At 42.4% G+C, this 24059-nt stretch overlaps 2 protein-coding genes across 4 annotated transcripts in view; one reads left to right on the top strand and one right to left on the bottom strand.

Moving 5' to 3' along the window:
- LOC110511767 (cAMP-dependent protein kinase type I-beta regulatory subunit) overlaps positions 1-16361 on the bottom strand; it is a 216863-nt gene extending 200502 nt beyond the window's left edge. The window contains exons 1-2 of one of the 2 annotated variants that reach the window (XM_090194242.1): positions 15929-16361; positions 14548-14742 (exon numbers count right to left, since the gene is read on the bottom strand). In XM_090194242.1, coding sequence (XP_090050368.1) covers positions 14548-14724 — 177 coding nt within the window. In that variant the 5' untranslated portion in view covers positions 14725-14742; positions 15929-16361. Of the gene's footprint in view, positions 1-12588; positions 12913-14547; positions 14743-15928 lie in introns of those variants that run through there. The other variant, XM_090194243.1, reaches the window with a different exon arrangement.
- LOC110485270 (dynein axonemal assembly factor 5) overlaps positions 1-24059 on the top strand; it is a 112313-nt gene that overhangs the window by 32806 nt on the left and 55448 nt on the right. Inside the window, exons 2-5 of one of the 2 annotated variants that reach the window (XM_090194241.1) lie at positions 11401-11551; positions 17936-18120; positions 20616-20740; positions 21228-21346. In XM_090194241.1, the coding sequence (XP_090050367.1) occupies positions 11458-11551; positions 17936-18120; positions 20616-20740; positions 21228-21346 (523 nt within the window). In that variant the 5' untranslated portion in view covers positions 11401-11457. Of the gene's footprint in view, positions 1-11400; positions 11552-16739; positions 17314-17935; positions 18121-20615; positions 20741-21227; positions 21347-24059 lie in introns of those variants that run through there. The other variant, XM_090194240.1, reaches the window with a different exon arrangement.

Genomic DNA, 24059 nt, shown 5'->3' on the forward strand with positions numbered 1-24059 from the left:
AATCAAGCGCTGAAGCTTGACTTGGTCTTGAACTCGCATGTTTCCAAACACGCATATCAGACCAAAGGACAGCACACACTGCAGGACAGATTATAGAACATTTGTAAGATATGGAGGTCGACATTAAAATGGTTCATTTTGCGTTAAAAAAAAAACATTCTCTGTTGCAATTTCTTTATCTTTGCAAAGGCACAGTCATTGAATTTCAGTTTGTCTATTTCGATTCCAAGGTACTTCTATGTGGTCACTCTATCGACTGATTCCCGTTAATCTTTGTCGGGGGTAGTGGAATTTTGTTCCTTCTGAAATCAATTTCCAGCTCTTTTGTTTTCTTAACGTTTATTTCAAGAAAGTGATCTGCACACCACTGGATGAATTGAGCCATTTCTCTGACAAAACCTTGACGAGAGGCTTGGTCTGGGTGGAGGAAACCCACAACAGCGGTGTTATCTGCATATTTAAAAAACATGTGGGCTGCGTCAGAGGCTTGACAATCATTTGTGTACAGCGTGTACCGTATCGGTTAAAGTACGCAACCTTGAGGGGCTCCTCTATTCACCGTTCTAGATGTAGAGATGGCAGAGTTAAACTTCACTTGTTGAGTACGGTTCACAAGGAAACTATTAATCCACTTGATCAGTAGAGAGTTGACCAATGCCTTGGGGTCCAATGTGGAGGCGATGAGCAACCGGCATCGGCCCACTGTGGGAAGCTTACGTGAGGCCAATATTTTAGCCCGCATTGGGCCAATATGAACATGTTTACTGGGTGACATCCAGCCAAACCTAGATGGTCAGAGCCACACCCTCAGTGCATAGGGCTCTGGTCGAGATTAATGCACTATCAAATCAAATCAAACTTGAATACAACAGGTATTTGAATACAACCTTACCGTGAAATGCTTACTTACAAGCCCTTAACCAACAATGCAGTTAAGAAAAAGATTTACTAATAAACTGAAGTAAAAAATAAAAGCAACAATAAAATAACAATAATGAGGCTATCTACAGGGGGTACTGGTACTGAGTAAATGTGTGGGGTTGCAGGTTAGTTGAGGTAATTGAGGTAATATGTACATGTAGGTAGGGGTAAAGTTACTATGCATAGATAATAGATAATAAACAGCGAGTAGCAGAAAATAAAAAATGAGGGTCAATGCAAATAGTCCAGGTAGCCATTTGGTTAGCTGTTAAGAAGCCTTTTGGACCTAGACTTGGCGATCCAGTACTACTTTCCCTGCGGTAGCAGAGAGAACAGTCTATGACTAAGGTGGCTAGAATCTTTGGCAATTTCTAGGGTCTTCCTCTGACACGGTGATGCAACTAGTCAGGATGCTCTCATTGGTGCAGCTGTAGAACTTTTTGAGGATCTGAGGACCCATGCCAAATCTTTTCAATAGGATGCCATTTGGGACGGGCTCCTTGACTTCCTCTCAATGGAGTTATAGCTGTGTTTTTCCTAGTTATAGGCAATAACTGGTCAGGATCTCAAATGGCAGCCTATTTACCATGTAGTGCACTACTTTTGACCAGGGCCCATAGTCAAAAGTAGTGCACTACATGGTAAACAGTGTACCATTTGGGATGCAGCCGTGGCCCTACACATGGGTCATTCATAATATTGGGGATGCTTCTTGGCTAGGGCTGGAGCTGGAACTGGGGCGGCTGGAGCTGGAACTGGGTCTGCTGCACAGACCATCAAAGAACATCATTAAAAAGCATGAATGGATGAAAGAGAATGAATGGCCCTAAACTGTTATTTCACACAAAGCCCTCCTACTGTAACTTCTGCCAAGGAAACAGACACACAGACATCACATTAGCCCAGGGGTTCAACAACGTGTTGGCCCACGACCACATTTTGATATCCATATGTAATCAACAGCCAATGTTAACTTTCTTCATTGGAGCTATGACAGTCTATTACACATCAGTCTGGCAGTACTACTGACTGTATTTACATCTGAAGGAAGTCTGGTTTGAAGTGACTGAAATGCATCAGAAAGGTATTGGCAAGTTCAGAAGATTATCAGCCAATGATTTCGTATATTCTGTGTAGAAAAGAACATCATCATAGATGCTGGTCATTTCCCCTGTCTGATTTAGTGCCTGGTCTTGTCCACTCTGTTCTAATCAGCCCTGTGCAGCTTGTGGTCATTGTAAAGGGAAACAGAGGACCCATACAGTCACTTCAGAAAGTATTCACACCCCTTGACTTTTTCCACATTTTGTTGTGTTACAGCCTACATTTAAAATGGATGACATGTTTATATTGTGTCACCGGTCTACACAGAAATACCCCATAATGCCAAAGCAGAATTATGTTTTCAGGGATTTCACCATGAGGCCAATGGTGATTTTAAAACAGTTACAGAGTTGAATGGCTGTGATAGGAGATAACGGAGGCTGGATCAACAACATTGTCGTTACTCCACAATACGAACATAAATGACAGAGTGAAAAGAAAGATGCCTGTACAGAATAAAATACATTCCAAAACATGCACTCTCTTTGAAATGAACTTTTTGTCCAGAATACAAAGTGTTATGTTTTGGGCAAATCCAACACAACACATCACTGAGTACCACTCTTCATATTTTCAAACATGGTGGTGGCTGCATCATGTTATGGGTATCCTTGTCATCAGCAAGGACTATGTTTTTTGGGAGGGGGATAAAAATAAACAGAATGTAGCTAATCACATGAAAAATCCTAGAGAAAAACTTGGGTTCAGTCTTGCTACGGTCACATTCTGACCATAGTTCTTTTGTGTTTTCCTTGTTTTAGTGTTGGTCAGGACATGAGCTGGGTGGGCACTCTATGTTGTGTGTCTAGTTTGTCTATTTCTATGTTTGGCCTGATATAGTTCTCAATCAGAGGCAGGTGTTAGTCATTGTCTCTGATTGGGAACCATATTTAGGTAGCCTGTTTTGTTTTTTTATTTTACCTTTATTTAACTAGGCAAGTCAGTTAAGAACAAATTCTTATTTTCAATGACGGCCTAGGAACAGTGGGTTAACTGCCCGTTCAGGGGCAGAACGACAGATTTGTACCTTGTCAGCTCGGGGATATGAACTTGCAACCGTTCGGTTACTAGTCCGACGCTCTAACCACTAGGCCACCCTGCTGTTGGGTTTGATGGGTGATTGTTTCCGTGTCTGTGTTTCGGTTTTCACATTTATTGTTTTGTATTTTTGTAGTGTTCTCGGTTATCGTCTATATTAAAGATGTTTAACACTAACCACGCTGCATTTTGGTCCTCCTCTCCTTCAGCGGAAGAAAACCGTTACAGAATCACCCACCACAAAAGGACCAAGCGGCGTGGTAAGCAGCAGCAGCAGGAGAGGCAGCAGCAGCAGCAGGAGAGGCAGCAGCAGCAGGAGAGGCAGCACTATTTGGAGAAATGGACTTGGGAGGAGATCCTAGATGGGAAAGAACCCTGGGCAGAGGCAGGGGAATATCGCCACCCCAAAGCAGAGCTGGAGGCAGCGAAACCAGAGGCGGCATTATGAGGAGCTAGCACGGCAGAGCGGTTGGAAGCCCGAGAGGCAGCCCCAAAAATTCATTGGGGGGGTGGCACAGGGAGAGTGTGGCAGAGTCAGGAGTCAGACCTGAGCCAATTCCCCCTGTTTACTGTAAGGAGCCATGGATGGAATCAGAGCAGTCAGCGAAGTTGAGGTGTGTGTCTGAGAATGTTGAAGAGTTATTGGACAGATTGGAGGAGAGTGAACGGATGGGAGATGAGACATTCGAGGAGTTGTTGATGTAATTGGAGGAGAGTGAAGAGAGAGAGCTGTTGGTTTGGCGTAGTATGCACGGCATTCGCCCTGAGGAGCGTGTTAGCTGTCCGATGCCACCTGTGTCAGTTCCTTGTACTCAGCCTGAGACTTGTGTTAGAGTTCCGGAAGATTTGATGCCGGCTATACACACCAGGTCTCCAGTACACCTTCACAAGTGCGACACGCTACCCCTCAGTCCTGAGCTACCCCTCAGTCCTGAGCTACCTCTCAGTCCTGAGCTACCCCTCAGGCCTGAGCTACCCCTCGGTCATGAGCTACCCCTCGGTCATGAGCTACCCCTTGGTCATGAGCTACCTCAGTCCCGAGCTGCCCCTCAATATAGTGGGGCCCTTTGTTAGGGTTCCTAGGCCAAGGTCGGCGGCGAGGGTCGCCACTCAAAGGACGCTAAGGAGGTGGACAAAGACAATGATGGAGTGGGGTCCCGAGGAAAATCCAACCCGAGGTGCTGTTTTTCCTGAAAGCTCTCTTTTCCATTGCCTGCCTTCGCTCCATTTAAAGGAATATCAACCAGATTCCTTTTCCTATGGCTTCCACATGTTGTGAACAGTCTTTAGACATATTTTCAGGCTTTTATTTTGAAAAATGTGCGAGAAAGTTCACATCGCGTCATTGGATGGCTGGGTGCCAGCAGCGTTTTGCATGCGCAACAGCTTGGAGCAGACATTTTCTCTCTCTCCTATTGAAGAAGCTACAGTCCAGTTGAAATATTATTGATTATATATTGTAAAAACAACCTGAGGATTGATTATAAAAAAACATTTGACATGTTTCTAAGAACGTTATGGATATTATTTGGAATTTTTGTCTGTGGATTTCTGAACATAACGCGTTTGGTCTGCTGAGAGATATGTCCTTACATAAACGCTTGGTATGCTTTCGCCGAAAAGCTTTTTTGAAATCTGACACGCCAGGTGGATTAACAACAAGCTAAACTGTGTTTTGCTATATTGCACTTGTGATTTCATGAAAATTAAATATTTTTACTAATTTAATTTGAATTTGGCGCTCTGCAAATCAGCGGATGTTGACGAAAATGATCCCGCTAATGGGATGGGTGCATCAAGAAGTTAAAAACAGTAGCACTGTCAAAGCTGTACAAAAAAAGTCTGCATACAAGCAAACACTGGCCACGAACTATATGTTTTCAATAACGCGTTGGTAAAAAATAAATAATTTGTTTAACCGCAACTTCTGGGGTCTTTAACTTGGTACCTAGCTAGCACCAATAGAACAAACCTGAAAACAATGCCAGTAGAAACTGCAGTCATTTTCAGTATTCTTAGCAATGATTTAGGAATCCTTGTGAGTAAGTATTAGCTAAATTGGAACTTGTTGTTTGTCTATTGAAATTGAACTTCAGTTCATGAAAATAAATAGCTAGGACGCTACTTAACCCTGTTGCCCAATGCTAACGTTATAAGCAGCCAGCTAGCTTCATCTGGCTAGTGATGCTCGACCGGACCGGGTTATGTGTTGTGAAGCTAGCCACAATACGGATTAGGCACAATAGTGGAATTTGCGGTTTGCCTTCAAAATAAGAGTTTGTCATTGACAGTGATGCATATGAATACAAATAGTAGAATTATGCCATACTTTTATTTTGAAGGCTTATATTTTGAACGCAAAGTCCACTGTTGTGGCTAATCCTTGTTCACATAGATGAAGCTGCCCACCATTAATCAAATAAGAACTGTCTTATAAATGAGGGTTATTTTAGATGATGACACCTAGCTATATAGTTAGCTAGCTAAAAAAGATTGTCATTTTGCCATGTTTTTGGGGAAAAACATTGTTTGCATCCATGAGCTAGCTAGCTTTTTTTTAATGGCCAGCACTGTAGGTGTGCCAAACAACTTTACCAGCATCATAGCATACGTATCGATGAATCGTTGTGACATATGAAATACGAGTGATAGTGTGTAAGAACTACGTAAAACAATTATGAGCGCGTTAAATTATTGTGACGTGCAGTCATATTCAGGTCCTGATTGGTCAACAAGCTTAATTGACACGTCAAATAGTGTTACGTAGTATATTTTGTTGACATGCAAGGACCAAAACGGCATTCCATAGCAAAGACACAAATGACGTTCCATAGAAATCCTGGTTGAGAATAAAATGACTGAACAAATGAACAACAAAACAGCACAGCAAATAAGTGAAAGAAATAGGTTTTTATTATGTTTTACTGGTAATGGGGACATACGTAAATGCCAACAAAATAACTTTTTGGTCAGTGTGGTGTGTGTGTGTAATCTTTATTTAACTAGGCAAGTCAGTTAAGAACAAATTCTTATTAACAATGATGGCCTACCCCGGCCAAACCCTGACGACGCTGGGTCAATTGTGCGCCCAATCACGGCCGGATGTGATACAGCCTGGATTTGAACCAGGGAATGTAGTGACTTCTCTCGCACTGAGATGAAGTGCCTTAGACCGCTGCATCCATGTGTGTGGGTTAACTATTTAACTGTACTAGAATACTTAAAAGGCTGCAAAAATGTTAAATATCGGTATCGGGTTTTTTTGGCAAGGAAAATATCGGTATCGGCCAAAAATATCATATCGGTGCATCACTACTTGGGTTCCGTGACTATTAAATACAGAGTTGGAGGCTATCTGTTCTCTGGTTGCCTAGGTTACCCCCTCAGATGGGTGATAGGGGAGAAAAGTTGAATAACACCCGTACAGACTAGAACAGAACCCACGTCATCAACTACTGATGAAGGAGAGCCTGACAAAGCAAGAGAAAGAGAGGCAGAGAGATAAATAGAAGTGAGAAATAGAGAAGAGAGGGATGGTGATGAAAATGATTTAAAAGCCACTCCTTTCATTTCAACTCTTCTCCTCTGAGTGCAGAGAGAGACAGTCTGTCAGAGGCTAGATCATCTGTCAACAGCTCATCTGTAAGGCACAGAACATTCTCTCCCAAACACGGAGAGAGTAAGTGAATGAGTGACTGTCTGTGTGTGTGTGTTTGAGAGAGAGAAAGCGAGAAGGGAGTCATATAGTGCTGAGTGATTCATGCTTTTTAAGGTCGGTTTTCGGTTTTGATTAGTTGGGTTGAATGCTGTAACAGAATAAACCAATTAAGTCCCATGATGGTAGTTACTGCCCATTGCTGCTTATCACGTATAAACCATCAGTTATTCACTGTAATGATGGGCGGTGAGTCAGGAGCAGGTGAAACGGTTTAATAAAACGACACTAACATAAAGCAGAATGCCAATACACAAGAACTATACCAACTGGTGAGTGAACATGGGAGAGTGACATATAAAGGGCAGGAAATGATGAAGGTAATGGAGTCCAGGTGTGAATCATAATGTGAATCATAATGATTCACAGGTGCGCGTAATGATGAGTGCCAGGTGTACATAATGATGAATCCCAGGACCGGTGGTTAGAACTCTGGCGACGTCGTACCCCGGAGGGGAGAAGCAGGCGCAGACGTAACATTCACATTACTAAAATATTTCAGTTGTTGTGTATATTGCATTGGTTTTATTTGATGACTTTATTATTTCATTACAAGTCCTCATCTCTACAACTGCTGCCTATGCTGTCTAACAAATCGGTATTTTAGTAGTTCTTTAAAGTAAATAAGGCATACTTTATGACTGCTGAATACCAACTATCAATCACTTACAGTGCCTTGCGAAAGTATTCGGCCCCCTTGAACTTTGTGACCTTTTGCCACATTTCAGGCTTCAAACATAAAGATATAAAACTGTATTTTTTTGTGAAGAATCAACAACAAGTGGGACACAATCATGAAGTGGAACGACATTTATTGGATATTTCAAACTTTTTTAACAAATCAAAAACTGAAAAATTGGGCGTGCAAAATTATTCAGCCCCCTTAAGTTAATACTTTGTAGCGCCACCTTTTGCTGCGATTACAGCTGTAAGTCGTTTGGGGTATGTCTCTATCAGTTTTGCACATCGAGAGACTGACATTTTTTCCCATTCCTCCTTGCAAAACAGCTCGAGCTCAGTGAGGTTGGATGGAGAGCATTTGTGAACAGCAGTTTTCAGTTCTTTCCACAGATTCTCGATTGGATTCAGGTCTGGACTTTGACTTGGCCATTCTAACACCTGGATATGTTTATTTTTGAACCATTCCATTGTAGATTTTGCTTTATGTTTTGGATCATTGTCTTGTTGGATGACAAATCTCTGTCCCAGTCTCAGGTCTTTTGCAGACTCCATCAGGTTTTCTTCCAGAATGGTCCTGTATTTGGCTCCATCCATCTTCCCATCAATTTTAACCATCTTCCCTGTCCCTGCTGAAGAAAAGCAGGCCCAAACCATGATGCTGCCACCACCATGTTTGACAGTGGGGATGGTGTGTTCAGCTGTGTTGCTTTTACGCCAAACATAACGTTTTGCATTGTTGCCAAAAAGTTCAATTTTGGTTTCATCTGACCAGAGCACCTTCTTCCACATGTTTGGTGTGTCTCCCAGGTGGCTTGTGGCAAACTTTAAACGACACTTTTTATGGATATCTTTAAGAAATGGCTTTCTTCTTGCCACTCTTCCATAAAGGCCAGATTTGTGCAATATACGACTGATTGTTGTCCTATGGACAGAGTCTCCCACCTCAGCTGTAGATCTCTGCAGTTCATCCAGAGTGATCATGGGCCTCTTGGCTGCATCTCTGATCAGTCTTCTCCTTGTATGAGCTGAAAGTTTAGAGGGACGGTGTAACGGTTTTCCGTATGAGAAGGAGAGTCGGACCAAAATGCGGCGTGTCTATTGCAATCCATGTTTAATGAAGTAACACACTAAACACAAACACTACCAAAACAATAAACTTAACGAAAACCGAAACAGCCTATACTTGTGTAACCTAACACAGAACAATGACATCAGGACACTAAGGACAATCACCCACGACAAACTCAAAGAATATGGCTGCCTAAATATGGTTCCCAATCAGAGACAACGATAAACACCTGCCTCTGATTGAGAACCACTTCAGACAGCCATAGACTTAGCTAGAACACCCCACTAGCTACAATCCCCATACATACACACCACATACAAAAACCCCATGCCACACCCTGGCCTGACCAAATAAATAAAGAAAAACACAAAATACTTTGACCAGGGTGTGACAGACGGCCAGGTCTTGGTAGATTTGCAGTGGTCTGATACTCCTTCCATTTCAATATTATCGCTTGCACAGTGCTCCTTGGGATGTTTAAAGCTTGGGAAATCTTTTTGTATCCAAATCCGGCATTAAACTTCTTCACAACAGTATCTCGGACCTGCCTGGTGTGTTCCTTGTTCTTCATGATACTCTCTGCTCTTTTAACGGACCTCTAAGACTATCACAGTGCAGGTGCATTTATACGGAGACTTGATTACACACAGGTGGATTGTATTTATCATCATTAGTCATTTAGGTCAACATTGGATCATTCAGAGATCCTCATTGAACTTCTGGAGAGAGTTTGCTGCACTGAAAGTAAAGGGGCTGAATAATTTTGCACGCCCTATTTTTCAGTTTTTGATTTGTTCACAAAGTTTGAAATATCCAATAAATGTCGTTCCACTTCATGATTGTGTCCTACTTGTTGTTGATTCTTCACAAAAAAATACAGTTTTATATCTTTATGTTTGAAGCCTGAAATGTGGCAAAAGGTCGCAAAGTTCAAGGGGGCCGAATACTTTCGCAAGGCACTGTAGCTCATGTATTTTCAGGCCGAGATACCTCGCAAAGCAACAGATGCTCTCTATATCACTTCACGATCGTGCATTTTCCTGTCTCTTCCGTAGCAGGCATAAAACCAACACAGACCGGACAAGTAGATGCGCAATGGATTATTGTCATTGTAGTTAATTACCACATTTTATGCACTAAACTATGTGGAATATTGGCCTGTTGGAAACTACGACTCCCTTCTACATCACACAGTTCAGGCTGGATCTGATTTACCTCTAGAGAAACGGTGCAATGTGCACATTGAGCTCACAGAAGAAAAATAAACTAACTAAATGGAATTAAAATAACTGAACCGAGGTCAGTCAAATAGTTGTTTAATAAACAAAAAATAACCAAAATATCTAGAATCACAGCCCATACAAAGAGAGGAGAGAAAAGAGAGAGGGAAAACAAGTTCTACACTCCAGATTCGTTCACCTCACAGCAGAACACCTCAGAGCTAGATTTAAACGTAAAAACACTGACCCAAAAGTTAATGTGTTTCAGGAAGAGCGTCTTAACCAACAGGAACATCCAAAACACATTCATCATCATCATCACATCCCTACATGAATAGAGAATCAAGTATAGAGTATAGTGTCACTCCCGATATACACACACACACACACACACCAACGTCACTTCATATATAGTAGTTACAGCCAGACAGGTCGTGTCTTTAGCGTAAGTTGTTTTGATTGTTTTCTGATGAAATTCAGCAGTCTAACCAATAATGCACTGAAATATTGGAAAGGCTGCTTAATTTCTCTCACACACAACAATCAGACTAACCAACATGGTTGGAGACATTTGTTCAATCAGAAGCGTTATTCCCGGTCCCAGTGGCTCTACTGTCTATGTGTAAACAGTGTGACTGATCATGGTCTGCTGTCTCCAAGCTGCAGCAGGGAGTCCCTCTCCAGGATTCAGTCTGCAGTAGACAATACAGTCAGTCTATCCTCCTCCTCTCCAGGTTTCAGACTGCAGTAGACAATACAGTCAGTCTATCCTCCTCCCTGCTCCTCTCCAGATTTCAGACTGCAGTAGACAACACAGTCAGTCTATCCTCCTCCCTCCTCCTCTCCAGGTTTCAGACTGCAGTAGGCAACACAGTCAGTCTATCCTCCTCTCTCCTCCACACTGAGAATAGAGACCCCATGGGGAGCCTGCCAGGGGAAGTCAACCCTCAGACACTGCACTGCACAATATACTGTCAAAACAAAGAGACTAGGGGGGCTAGCTAGCTAAGTAATATGAGACTAGGAGGGCTAGCTAGCTATATTATATGAGACTAGGGGGGCTAGCTAGCTAAGTAATAATAGACTAGGAGTGCTAGCTAGCTAAGTAATATGATACTAGGAGGGCTAGCTAGCTAAGTAATATGAGACTAGGAGGGCTAGCTAGCTAAGCAATAAGAGACTAGGAGTGCTAGCTAGCTAAGTAATATGAGACTAGGAGGGCTAGCTAACTAAATTATATGAGACTAGGAGGGCTAGCTAGCTAAGTAATATGATACAACACTGTTGTAGTGGGGTTGATTATTAGGCCTGCGGTGTTTGAAATGAAGTGAGCTTCAGCAACATGACATATTGAGGATTCATATTGTATGCTACATGTTCTTAAAGGATGTGGACAGCATTGTGGACTACTTAATGTAACAAAGATCCTTCAGAATCATATACCATCTCATAAAGAAGCATCTGAGCCAGGTCATGACAGATAATGTCGTATAGGCTAAACTCAGGCTATGATCTGATCTGTAAGATCATGTAAACTTGATAGAAAATGGACAGGCATTCGATATCATTTGGCAGCATCTCCAATATAAATGTCATGGTAAAGCCTAAGTGATCCGATTAGCATTTTAACTTTACACTCTCTCTCTCTGCAGCATTTTGTCTCCCTCTAGATTCAGCCCTACCAGACTAGCAACACTCTGTTTCACACTATGCTCCATGGTCTCCTTGACAACAGAAACCTGCTGGGGCTAGCACTGCAGCTAGGACAGGGGCACCATCCCCCACACACGTGCACATACACAGGTACGCACAGAGACACACACACACACACACACACACGTGCATATACGCAGATACGCACATGTGTACCGTGCACACACACAGAGGCACATGCACAAACACACACCTCTGAACTGTAAATTATCACGCATAAAAACCCAGCATAAAGAACTGTGGGTAGGCCAACCATAATAATCTGGAAAATGAATGAAAAAACTGGATTACAATCCTTGTGACACATGCTGTGTGCTGCACGCTCCCTGGCCTGGGTAATCCTCTATAATATCACAACACAGAAGGATGGAGGATGCACAGGATTAGTTACAGCTACAGCCGTTGTAGAGTAAAAACCTATGGTGATTTCTGGACCGGAATGAGGCCTTCTTTTAAAGCCATTGTGTCACGTTCTGACCTTGATTTCCGTTGTTTTGTATTTATTTAGTATGGTCAGGGCGTGAGTTGGGTGGGCAGTCTGTTTGTTTTTCTATGTTTTCGGCCTAGTATGGTTCTCAATCAGAGGCAGGTGTCATTAGTTGTCTCTGATTGAGAATCATACTTAGGTAGCCTGGGTTTCACTGTGTTTGTTGTCACAGGATAGGCTGTATAGGTTTTTCACGTTCCGTTTGTTGTTTTGTAGAGTTAAGTTATTTCATGTATCGTTCATTTTCAATTAAAGAAACATGAGTAACCACCACGCTGCTTTTTGGTCCGCTTCTCCTTCTACAGACGAACGTCGTTACACATTGTGTAATTGAACTCGGAGTTCCAGCGACCACTCTATTCCAACACAGTGACTATAACTAACTAAATAACTAACACTAAGGACTGGCTTCTCGGACACAGATTAAGCCTGACCATGCTTTTTAGTCCAGGACTAGGTTTAAAGGAGCGTTTCCTAAACTCAGTCCTCGGGATCCCAAGGGCTCCACGTTTTGGTTTTTGCCCTTAACACTACACAGCTGATTCAAATGATCAAAGCTGGATGATTAGTTTATTATTTAAATCAGCTGTGTAGTGTTAGGGTAAAAACCAAAGCATGCATTGAAGAAGCATTTACTTACTGTGCTTGAGTCATGTGTTGGTTGTTCCATGTATTCAATGTGTTTATTGTAAGCTGCTACGGAAGACGCGTCTCAGATAAAAAAGACTAGAAGGGAAATATAAAGGCTACTGAGCATTTTAGAAGTCTGAGGGGTTTAGACCCTACTGAGGAACTGAACACTGCATCGCCTTAACAATGCAACTGGGTCAGAGGAATCATCAGATAGTGGTGTGTGAACCAACACACAGTAAAGTATCATCAGATGACTCACAAACTCACACTGGGATAATCACCCCTTACGGACGCGAACGTACACACACACACACGCTGCATTGACGGGAGTAGACTGCAAAACCAACCCTAGGCTCACTTCTCAGTCCTCACCTACCTCGTCCCCTTTATCTATCTGATCCGGTCACACAATCTCTCCTTCTGTTGTAGACCTGGAGTCACCATGGGCTATTGGGTTTACCACCATTCAGTGTACCAGACAACTCTGTGGTCTATTCATTTCTCTGAAAGCCCATTGTTTTGAAACACAGATGACACCTCAGGCCTCTCTGTGGACAGTTCCGTAATGGGCTAAAACTTAGCATACCAACAGTTGAAAAACAGTCATAAAAAAATCACCTGATTGAGATTCTGGGTATTCTAACCAAATCCAATACCACTTAGGCCTACACATCTACTACAAAGAAAGTCATGGGAATAAAGTCAATCGAACTTGACACAAATGTAGTGAACGGAGACTGTGCAACACCACAATCAAAGTTCCCTCTAGGAAAAATAAAGATAGTCTATTCTATAGAAAAAAAAGCTCCCGTAAAGGTAAAATGTAAAAAATTAAAAATAAAATTAAAGGGAGATAAGTGTTTACTGATTGCTTTATTTTCCTCTGTCTTTATTACTACAAAACATAGAAACACATCATTTTCACATATGTTGATGTTGGGAGTGGTGCTGGAGATGAAGAATATGAAGTAGAATTGTTGTTACATTTCCCTTTAACATAGCCTATAATTCAGCCATTGCTGAATCCTCAACATGGCGTGTGTGAAATAAACAACTAGCTATCCTAACTTATCAAAGAGTTGACAGGACCCTGTACTTTCAAGGGCTGAGGGCTCCAGAGGTTGAATATACACACCAGCTGGGCTGATCTATAAAGGCGTCTCGCTACGGAGGTGCCAGCCAGAGATAATACATTGAGAGAGAGATTCCCTCCTTTATTTCCTATTCTATCCCCTCTTTTCTCTAACCTCTGAGAAATTCACACTATTCTGTAGTTCTATTCCGTAATCTGTCAGTCTAGGCACCAGACAGTAACAGGTCGTTCTCGGTTTGTCCCACAGACACTTGTGGATAGACAACGTCCATACAACACAGCCTGTGTGTCTGTGGATGGGGCACAGACTATCCCTGTCTCTGCGCCCCTAATGCTCCCAGGCCCTCAGCTAATGTACCCCACCATTGTGTGGAGAGTTGAAAGCTCAATTAGACAAATGTAGTATTATCATGAAACTGACAGCTAGGATACCCCTAGGCTATTTATTTACAAATATACTGAGGATATGACAAGAAAACATTGGCATAACAGTCTCCTTTCTCATGTATTCTGATGTAAAAGACTATCGACTAATGAAAATAGATCCACCTCAGTGAAATGAAACAACAATAATAGCTTCTACTCAGCTCAATTCCAATGCCTTCCAGTTCATTTGTGTATTACATGTCAATACGTTGATAGCAAATCCTTGCTTTTCTGCAGAGTGCAATTCAACAGAAATGATTCACACATAAGCAAAACATTACTGACATACATTCATAATGACACTATAGACGAAAAAACTAAATAGATAGTCACAAACAACAAATATTATTGTTGGTAAAAATGTATTTTCAAAGAACAAAGATGCAGTAAACATTTCAAGGGAGCTTTAGGTCGCAAATAAGGGGAGATTTAGGGAAATTCACAAACCTTCTCCAGCTTTTCAAAGTGCTCCCGCAGGAATTTCATAGGACGCTCAGGCTTGGCGATGCACAGGTTGACAATGCACTCTTTGAGGATCTGCTGGATGTTGTGCTTCTGCACGAACACTTCACAGCCCTTCAGACTCTCGTCTTCTTCCAGATTAGGGGAGGAGGAGGTGGCCATGTTATTTATCTGGTTTATCTGCAGAGAGGGGGAGAGGAGAGAGGAGATGAAGGGAGAAGAGAAGGAGAGAAGAGGAAGGGGTGGGGAGGGGGAGATGAGAGGTGGAAAGAGGAGGAGGAGGGGAGAGGGGAAAAGAGGAGAAGATGAGAAGAGTTGAGTAGAGGAGAGGAGTGGAGGGGAGGGGAGAAGAGGAAATGATGAAGAGGAGAAGAGAAGGGGAGAAAGACAAAGAGAGAAAAAAGAGAGTGCGAGAAAGAAGAGTGGTGGAGAAGAGGAGAGGTTGTCAGAATGAGGAGAAATATCAGCCCCTGGTTGTTTGTGTGTCTGTCTCTGTCAGTTTTTCTTTAAATGTGATAGGGGCTGGATCTCCAAACTACAATAGACAGAGGCCTATTAATTAATACGGCTTGTTGATGACCACAGACACTTAGCCTACTAGATTATCAAAGCAATACCTTGACATGATCAAATCATACTTCAGTACCTGTTGCAGGTGTAATGCATAGTTACAGTCACACTATCTAGAGGAGCATATTGTTTATTGTCACCTCAATCTATTTCCACCTTTACATAGCCTAGCCCACATCAGCAACACTGTCAAATAAAGGATGCATTCTCAAATCATGTGGTTTTTAAACTATGTAATATCTTCTGACAACAAGGTAGTCTGTAATGGAATAATATGTAAAGACAGTCAGATTAGGGACAGAGATAGCTATACAAAGCCTCCGCAAATTCACTTCCGCTATTTAAATTATAAGGAAACATCACGGTTGATGTGTTACTGTAGCTAGCCTCTGAAACTAGCTACTACATAGCTGGCTAGCAAGCTTAAAACTAAAACTAAGTAGGCTAACGTTAGCTAGCTATCATAAACCCATAACCTCCATATTTCCATGGAAGATGACTGTAAGACAGCTAGCTTATCATTGGCCTCAATGTCTAACATTTAAAATTGGCAAGCTAGCTATTATATCATTTTCTGTGAAAATCAAATGTTTCCTAAGTAGCATTACTAGAGCACCTGTTTAAGTGTTTCCGGGCACGAGTCTATCTTTCATGTCTCTCACATAAGATGACAACCAAATCACAACCATGGCTAAACAAAAAGCAATATTCAAGTCTAGTTGCATATGCTGATAAATACGTCAACACGCTGAGGTTTTGCCAGATAAGATATTCGTTGTGCCATTCAGTTTCTTACCGTTATTTTCCGGGGATGCTCAGAGATTCTTGGCTACGGATGTGGTTTGCAAGGTAGGCTACTCTGTAGCTAGAGAAGATGCTCTGCCGCTGCTCGGTTGCTTCTTTCGCTGGGGCTCGCTCTGCGTCTGTCTCAATGACGTCAATCTGTCACTTTTTATTCAGCCGCAAAGCAACTGAATAAAGAGGCCAGCAACAAGCTTACAATCCTTTCACTCATTTCAAATGTTTAAATAATTATGTGCCGTGGCGTTCCTTATGTGGATGTCCACATCATCGTGTCATGTTCAATACACCAGCTTCATAAGAAGAGGGCAGGTGTTTGTTTGTTTTTCTCAGCAGTATCAGACAGAGAAAAGGTTATCTGACAGACGACACTGACAGACCTGACCTGCTCATGCAGAGAAAGCACCACATTACAATGTTCTGCCCATTTGTTATGAGGCTTAGTTATGAGGCTGTGATAGAAAGTCCATCATTGGGCTCTGCCAAGTTGTGTTACTGACAGACTTAATAAAATATAATAATCCTAACCTAAAGAAGAATGTGATATGAAAGCACAATATTTCAACTCTGTTATACTACAGTTATTATATTGTTATAGTATAAGTGATACTATTTATATTATAAGATATATATATTTCATCATGCTATTCAACATACACAATTATTCTTTGTAACAAAAATACATTATGTCAAATCTTTATTCCATATATGTAGATTCATTTCCACTGCATTGCATGAAACTGCGTAGTTGTCAATAAAGTTTTCAATGTTTGAATTAGAGTTATCGTAAAGCAAGTATGTTTGTCTCAACGCTGATCGTTGCCATATCAACAGTGAAAATGGCAACAACTATGGCGGCCGGAGAAGAACGTGCTGCTTCTGAAGTTTTGAGAGCGATTGCTCGACATCTAAACTGTCTCAACGAAGACAGCAAAACCACAAGAAAACGAGCGCTTGAAGCAATCAAAAGAGAAACTATTGATAAAGGGCTGTCGAGCGGCGTGTTGCAGGAGGTTTTCACGTGTCTGCTGAAGTCGCTCCTGAAATGCCTGTCAGATCCTATGGAAAGATGCAGAGAGACTGCCATACACATGCTTGGAGATTTTATTCGGTGTGTTCCTCAACCGGAGGATTCCTTGCCATATCTCATGCCCGCTTTGACGCAGCGGCTCGGCGGGAAAGAGATCCTGGAGCCCGCGGAGGAACTTAGGCTGTCCATGGTGGAGGTTCTGACTCTCACAGTGGAGGTGTGTGGCAGGCACCTAGCTCCCTACCTCGACGATATGATGAAGATATTGCAGAGAACTATTGTCGACCCTTTCCCAGACGTCAAAAGGGAGAGTTGCAAATGCACTGTTCATTTTGCAAAAAGTGTACCAGGTAAGATGGTTGAGAATATAATGTGTGTATTCTTGTTAGCCCACACATTAGGCTAACTAGTTAGCTAGCTAGTTATCTTATAGGGTTGCCATGGTTGCACATTGTATGGACACCTGACCAAGCTGTGTCAGAGTGGTTGTTTTTTGTGGCTATAAAGACAATGGGACAAAAACAAAATCATTTGTTTCTCTGTGATTTGCATGCCCTACAGAGCTAGCTATGTATGGTCTCTCTGAATACATGTTTTTTATTTTATTTATTTATTTCACCTTTATTTAACCAGGTAGGCAAGTTGAGAACAAGTTCTCATTTACAATTGCGACCTGGCCAAGATAAAGCAAAGCAGTTCGACACATACAACGACACAGTTACACATGGAGTAAAACAAACATACAGTCAATAATACAGTAAAACAAGTCTAAATACGATGTGAGAAAATGAGGTGAGATAAGGGAGGTAAAGGCAAAAAAAGGCCATGGTGCCAAAGTAAATACAATATATGTATAACCATTGAATGTATTGATAAGATTCAGGAAATCGTACCCTAATTTATAATGTGGCATGAAGTGACAGTCACCTTGCATTCATCTTGTTTGAAATGCTTCTCTCTCTCTATCCCCAGAACATTTCCACATGCAGGCAGAGAGCCTGGTCAAGCCCCTGATGCAGACCGTCTCCCACCAGCATTCCCGTGTGCGTGTGTCCACCATCGAGGCCACTGGAGCGGTCATCCAGTACGGCACGGGGAAGAACGTGGACGATGTGCTCTCTCACCTGGCACAGAGGCTGTTTGACGACTCACCACAGGTTGGCTCTGTCAAATCTGGCAGATAATTCTCAAATACTCTTAGTGACATTTAGTGTTAATGATTAGACTAATTCTGTTATTACTGAGTTAATCTAGATTCTTATTTTCCTTGTTAGATAAATGTGGGATAAATGTTTGTCTTACCAAAATAAACAAACTGATCAATCTAATCAATCCAACATATTAATAAAGGCTGCTTTTCTTTTACACCAACAGTTACTGCAGTGGTTCCCAAACTGGGGGGCACATGAGGGGTCGGCGGGGGTCCTCCCCCTCCAATTTAAAAACATATATATATATATATACAGTGGGGCACAAAAGTATTTAGTCAGCCACCAATTGTGCAAGTTCTCCCACTTAAAAAGATGAGAGAGGCCTGTAATTTTCATCATAGGTACACTTCAACTATGACAGACAAAATGAGAAAAGAAATGCAGAAAATCACATTGTAGGATTTTTAATGAATTTATTTGCAAATTATGGTGGAAAATAAGTATTTGGTCACCTACAAACAAGCAAGATTTCTGGCTCTCACAGACCTGTAACTTCTTCTTTAAGAGGCTCCTCTGTCCTCCACTCGTTACCTGTATTAATGGCACCTGTTTGAACTTGTTATCAGTATAAAAGACACCTGTCCACAACACTCCAAACTCCACTATGGCCAAGACCAAAGAGCTGTCAAAGGACACCAGAAACAAAATTGTAGACCTGCACCAGGCTGGGAGACTGAATTTGCAATAGGTAAGCAGCTTGGTTTGAAGAAATCAACTGTGGGAGCAATTATTAGGAAATGGAAGACATACAAGACCACTGATAATCTCCCTCGATCTAGGGCTCCACGCAAGATCTCACCCCGTGGAGTCAAAATGATCACAAGAACGGTGAGCAAAAATCCCAGAACCACACGGGGGGACCTAGTGAATGACCTGCAGAGAGCTGGGACCAAAGTAACAAAGCCTACCATCAGTAACACACTACGCCGCCAGGGACTCAAATCCTGCAGTGCCAGACGTATCCCCCTGCTTAAGCCAGTACATGTCCAGGCCCGTCTGAAGTTTGCTAGAGAGCATTTGGATGATCCAGAAGAAGATTGGGAGAATGTCATATGGTCAGATGAAACCAAAATATAACTTTTTGGTAAAAGCTCAACTCGTCGTGTTTGGAGGACAAAGAATGCTGAGTTGCTTCCAAAGAACACCATACCTACTGTGAAGCATGGGGGTGGAAACATCATGCTTTGGGGCTGTTTTTCTGCAAAGGGACCAGGACGACTGATCCGTGTAAAGGAAAGAATGAATGGGGCCATGTATCGTGAGATTTTGAGTGAAAACCTCCTTCCATCAGCAAGGGCATTGAAGATGAAACATGGCTGGGTCTTTCAGCATGACAATGATCCCAAACACACTGCCCGGGCAACAAAGGAGTGGCTTCGTAAGAAGCATTTCAAGGTCCTGGAGTGGCCTAGCCAGTCTCCAGATCTCAACCCCATAGAAAATCTTTGGAGGGAGTTGAAAGTCCGTGTTGCCCAGCAACAGCCCCGAAACATCACTGCTCTAGAGGAGATGTGCATGGAGGAATGGGCCAAAATACCAGCAACAGTGTGTGAAAACCTTGTGAAGACTTACAGAAAATGTTTGACCTCTGTCGTTGCCAACAAAGGGTATATTACAAAGTATTGAGAAACTTTTGTTATTGACCAAATACTTATTTTCCACCATAATTTGCAAATAAATTCGTAAAAAATCGTACAATGTGATTTTCTGGATTTTTTGTCATAGTTGAAGTGTACCTATGATGAACAGTGGGAGAACTTGCACAATTGGTGGCTGACTAAATACTTTTTTGCCCCACTGTATATAAATATATATATATATATATATATATGTATTTGGATTTTTTTTTAAAGCCCGTCTTTAAACTCTTGAAAGTTGTAACAGTAGAATGCACAAGGTACATTTTTGAAATTGGGTAGTGCATCATCAGTTCCTCTTGTCATGTTAGTCATTGCATAACTTAGAGCTATTTATAACTTGTCAGAAATATCCAGATCAACTAGCCCATGTCAGCTAACGTTTTTTTACTTAGCTTTTGTAGCCCATTGATATTGTTGTAATTTTTTTGTCACTCAAATATCACATGAATACACATTAGACATGGCAGAATGTATAGAATTGCAAGAACATTTGCTTTAAAACTGCAACATTTTCTTTGCACCACATGACAAAATGTGTATAATTGTAGGAAATAAGCTTTAAACCTGCAACATTTTCTACACCAACATGGGGGGTGTTAACAGTTTGTGTCATGAACAGTACCTGTGTCCATAGAAATAGACGTGGTGTCTGCGCAGGGGGGCTCGGGATGTTCCCCAAGGCTGGAAGGGAGGCACAGCGTGAAACACTTTGAGAACCCCTTAATTACTACAGTACCATACAAGGTGTTTTTCTCACTTAATAAACTATGTTTTGTTTCATCCCACTTCTCTCTCCTCCAGGTGAGAAAAGCTGTGACTGTGGTTGTTGGTGACTGGCTGCTTCACCTGCGAGACAGATACTCCTACTTCCACAAGCTCATCCCCCTCCTACTGAGCAGCCTCAGCGATGACATCCCAGAGATAAGGTACCTATTATATAGGGCTGAATTGACTGCAATTTCAATTTCGGATTGAAGGCCGTCAATTCAGGAAGTGATTTTAATTCAAAATTCAATTTGTTTTAAACTTTTGAAATAAATAGCTTCTACTCCTTGGAAATAGATGCCGTTTTTTCCAATTTTGAATTGTAATTTGAGTTTACTACCTGAAGTGACTGCCTTTAATTCAAAAGACTGACCCAGTCCTTAACCACCCTGCCTTTGATACCAACCATTCACTCACTCTGTCAGACCTAGGAAATATGCAGCCACAAATACACACATATTGTATCTGCTTTGCTTGTGCAGATACCTACTTATACAGTAGGTTTGGTGTGATAGACGGAATAGTAGCAGCCAACAAGGCTGGGCTTTTGTGTTTGTACATTGCGTGGTTATGGAATGGGTTTGAATCCTGGGTCTGCCGGGGCAGGGATGGACATGCATTATCATTATTTGGCTCTCTCCCTTCCAGTCAACGAGCTGCTGAGCTGTGGAGGCAGACAGGCGCTCTGTGGGAGCAGGAGAATGAGGATGACCTGAAGGACAAGATGGACTTCCTCCTGACCCCACCTGACCTCTACCCTGCTGGAGGTGAGTTAACTCCATCACTACTACTGCAGAGAGATGAAACGATGTACCATTTTTAAAATATATTTTTTTTACCCATTTTTCTCCCCAATTTTGTGGTATCCAATTGGTAGTTACAGTCTTGTCTCATCAGTGCAACTCCCGTACGGACTCGAGAGAGGCGAAGGTCGAGAGCCGTGCGTCTTCCGAAACACAACCCAACCAAGCCGCACTGCTTCTTGACAGAATGCCCACTTAACCCGGAAGCCAGCCGCACCAATGTGTCGGCGGAAACACAGTACACCCGGCGACCGTGTCAGCGTGCATTGGGCCCGGTCCGCCACAGGAGTCACTAGTGCCCGATGGGACAAGGACATCCCTGCTGGTCAAACTCTCCCATAACCCGGACGACGCTGGGCCAATTGTGCGCCGCCCCATGGGTCTCCCGGTAGCGGCCGCCTGTGACAGAGCCTGGGGTCTAACCCAGAATCTCTAGTGGCACAGCTAGCACTGCGATGCAGTGCCTAAGACCACTGCACCACTCGGAGGCCCGAAACAACAATGTACCATTGCACCGCTCAAATTGACATAGAAAGTGAATACAGGATCTTTGGTTGGTGCAAAAAAAAAGTATTTACAGGGTTAAGTTTCTCACACAAAGAAGGCCAGACAAGAAGAACAAATCATTAAAGAAATATATTGGATTTTGTCTCCTGCAGAGAGATACAAGGCCTTCAGTGAATGTAGCCCATTGAGGAAAGGTTAGTTAGTTACTGTCCCAGGTAGTGTGTTGTCTTGATTACAATAATGAAGACGAAAGTTGATCAGTGCATTGATACAGCCTGAAGAACATCAGCCAGTGTAAACTGTGTGATTTGTTGTTGTGGCCTTCTCTGTACAGCCACCTCCTCCTCCACCGATCTAGTTATGTACTCCTTCCTCTGAAAGTAGGTCAGACGCAGCGTGGGGTTCAGCTGCCTTTATTAATAAGAAGAACTGTCTTCTGAGGGCATGATGTATCTGAGGGCATGATTGACGTCAGAGCAGTCTGGGCATGGAGAGAGGGCTGTAGGGGCTGGGGAGGGATGCTGTGCTGTCAATGATCCATCTAGCCTACCTATCCATCCCCAATATGCTTAATTTCTCCAGTTGTACTTCTGCTTGTTGTAGTATAGCAGGATTCTCACCCTCCTGTCTGTGTGTCCTAGTTGCTGTGACCTGAAATACAAACTGATACCATGGTGAAATGGAGCATGTCAGTTTGAATTCCAAGCTATAGACATCATGCTCATCATCTGCAGCTCTGTGCGTGGGAGAATTTGCTCTTGTCTTGCATTGATTTAATTGTAATATTTTGTATACATGACTCTTTAAATATTCAGTTATTCACATCATGGGGTCTTAATTATATTTTAATCAAGGGAAAGAAGGGAACAGGATTTTTAATTCGCTTTTTTGGGACTAGGTTTAAAGGGATTTTTAATTCGCTTTGTTGGGACTAGGTTTAAAGGGATTTTTAATTAGCTTTGTTGGGACTAGGTTTGAAAGGATTTTTTAACTTTATATAACATTAGTTTTCTGTATTAAGAAGTACTGTCTTCTGGTCTGTCTTTGAGCAGACAACTTTTATACAAATCCTTGAATTATTCCTTTAGATGTGGCCGAACTAAAAAAATGAATACGTATGAGCTACAACCATAAACCAACTATGCCCTTTTCCCCAAGACTGCTTAGTCATGGTGGAGTTCCACACCTCCATATATTACTCATCTCTATTGGCCTGCGGGTTACGTATTCTACAGGTTGTGTGTTATGTCATTAGATCTGCTCTGTCAATCATACAAGGCTCTCCTATGACAGTGCTTGACTAATAGCCAATTATTGTCAGCACTCTGCCCCCTAACACCCTCATTACTAAGACTAACTTGTGGATGTGGTGTGCAGGCTGGGTGGAGACTAGAGGGGTTTTCTGCAGGGCTGGTGCCCACCTCCCCCTACACTCTCTCTCCCTCTCTCTCTCTCCCCCTACTCTCTCTCTCACACACTTTCACTCTCCCTCTCACACACACACTTTATCTCTCTCTCTCTCTCACTCACACACACACATATGTGCGTCCTGCAGGGCTGTTGCCCACCTCCCCCTACTTCCCTTTTACACACACACGCACTCATGCACGTGCACACACTCACTCTCTTTCTGGCACAAACACACACTCACGACTACCCCACTCACGCACCACCCCAGCCCTGTGTGAGAAGCTGGAAGGGCAGGCCATTGGAGGGACAACACCCAGCCTGTGTTGCCTCCCCAAGTGCTTATTACCACCTATTAATAATGTCTGTCAGCACTGTAGTGAGGAATGAGGAAGCCCTTCATCTCTTCATATCCCTGCTGGGTTCAGGAAGGAGAGGTGATGTCCTGTCTGTCCTGTCTGACTTTCCATCCCACTCAGCAGGTGAAGACAGACAGCAGGCCTTTATCTAGAGCAGCAACCCTACCGTTTTCCTCCTGACCTGATTTCAGTTTATTTTACATAGGCTACACTGGGAAGGCAGTTTGTTTCTATGACGTTCACACGCACTCACCACATTAGCCTGGTCCCAGACCAGTTTATGTCAAGATGTGACGATGAGTATGTCTACATGCACACTAATAATTTGATATTAATCTGGTTATGGCAGTAGGCTGAGTATGGCATTAGTCATGTCAATTATAAACACCTTACTCTACTTATCT

The sequence above is a fragment of the Oncorhynchus mykiss genome, chromosome 12 (genome assembly GCF_057628025.1).
Source record: "Oncorhynchus mykiss isolate SJ-2025 chromosome 12, ASM5762802v1, whole genome shotgun sequence".
NCBI lineage: Eukaryota > Metazoa > Chordata > Actinopteri > Salmoniformes > Salmonidae > Oncorhynchus > Oncorhynchus mykiss.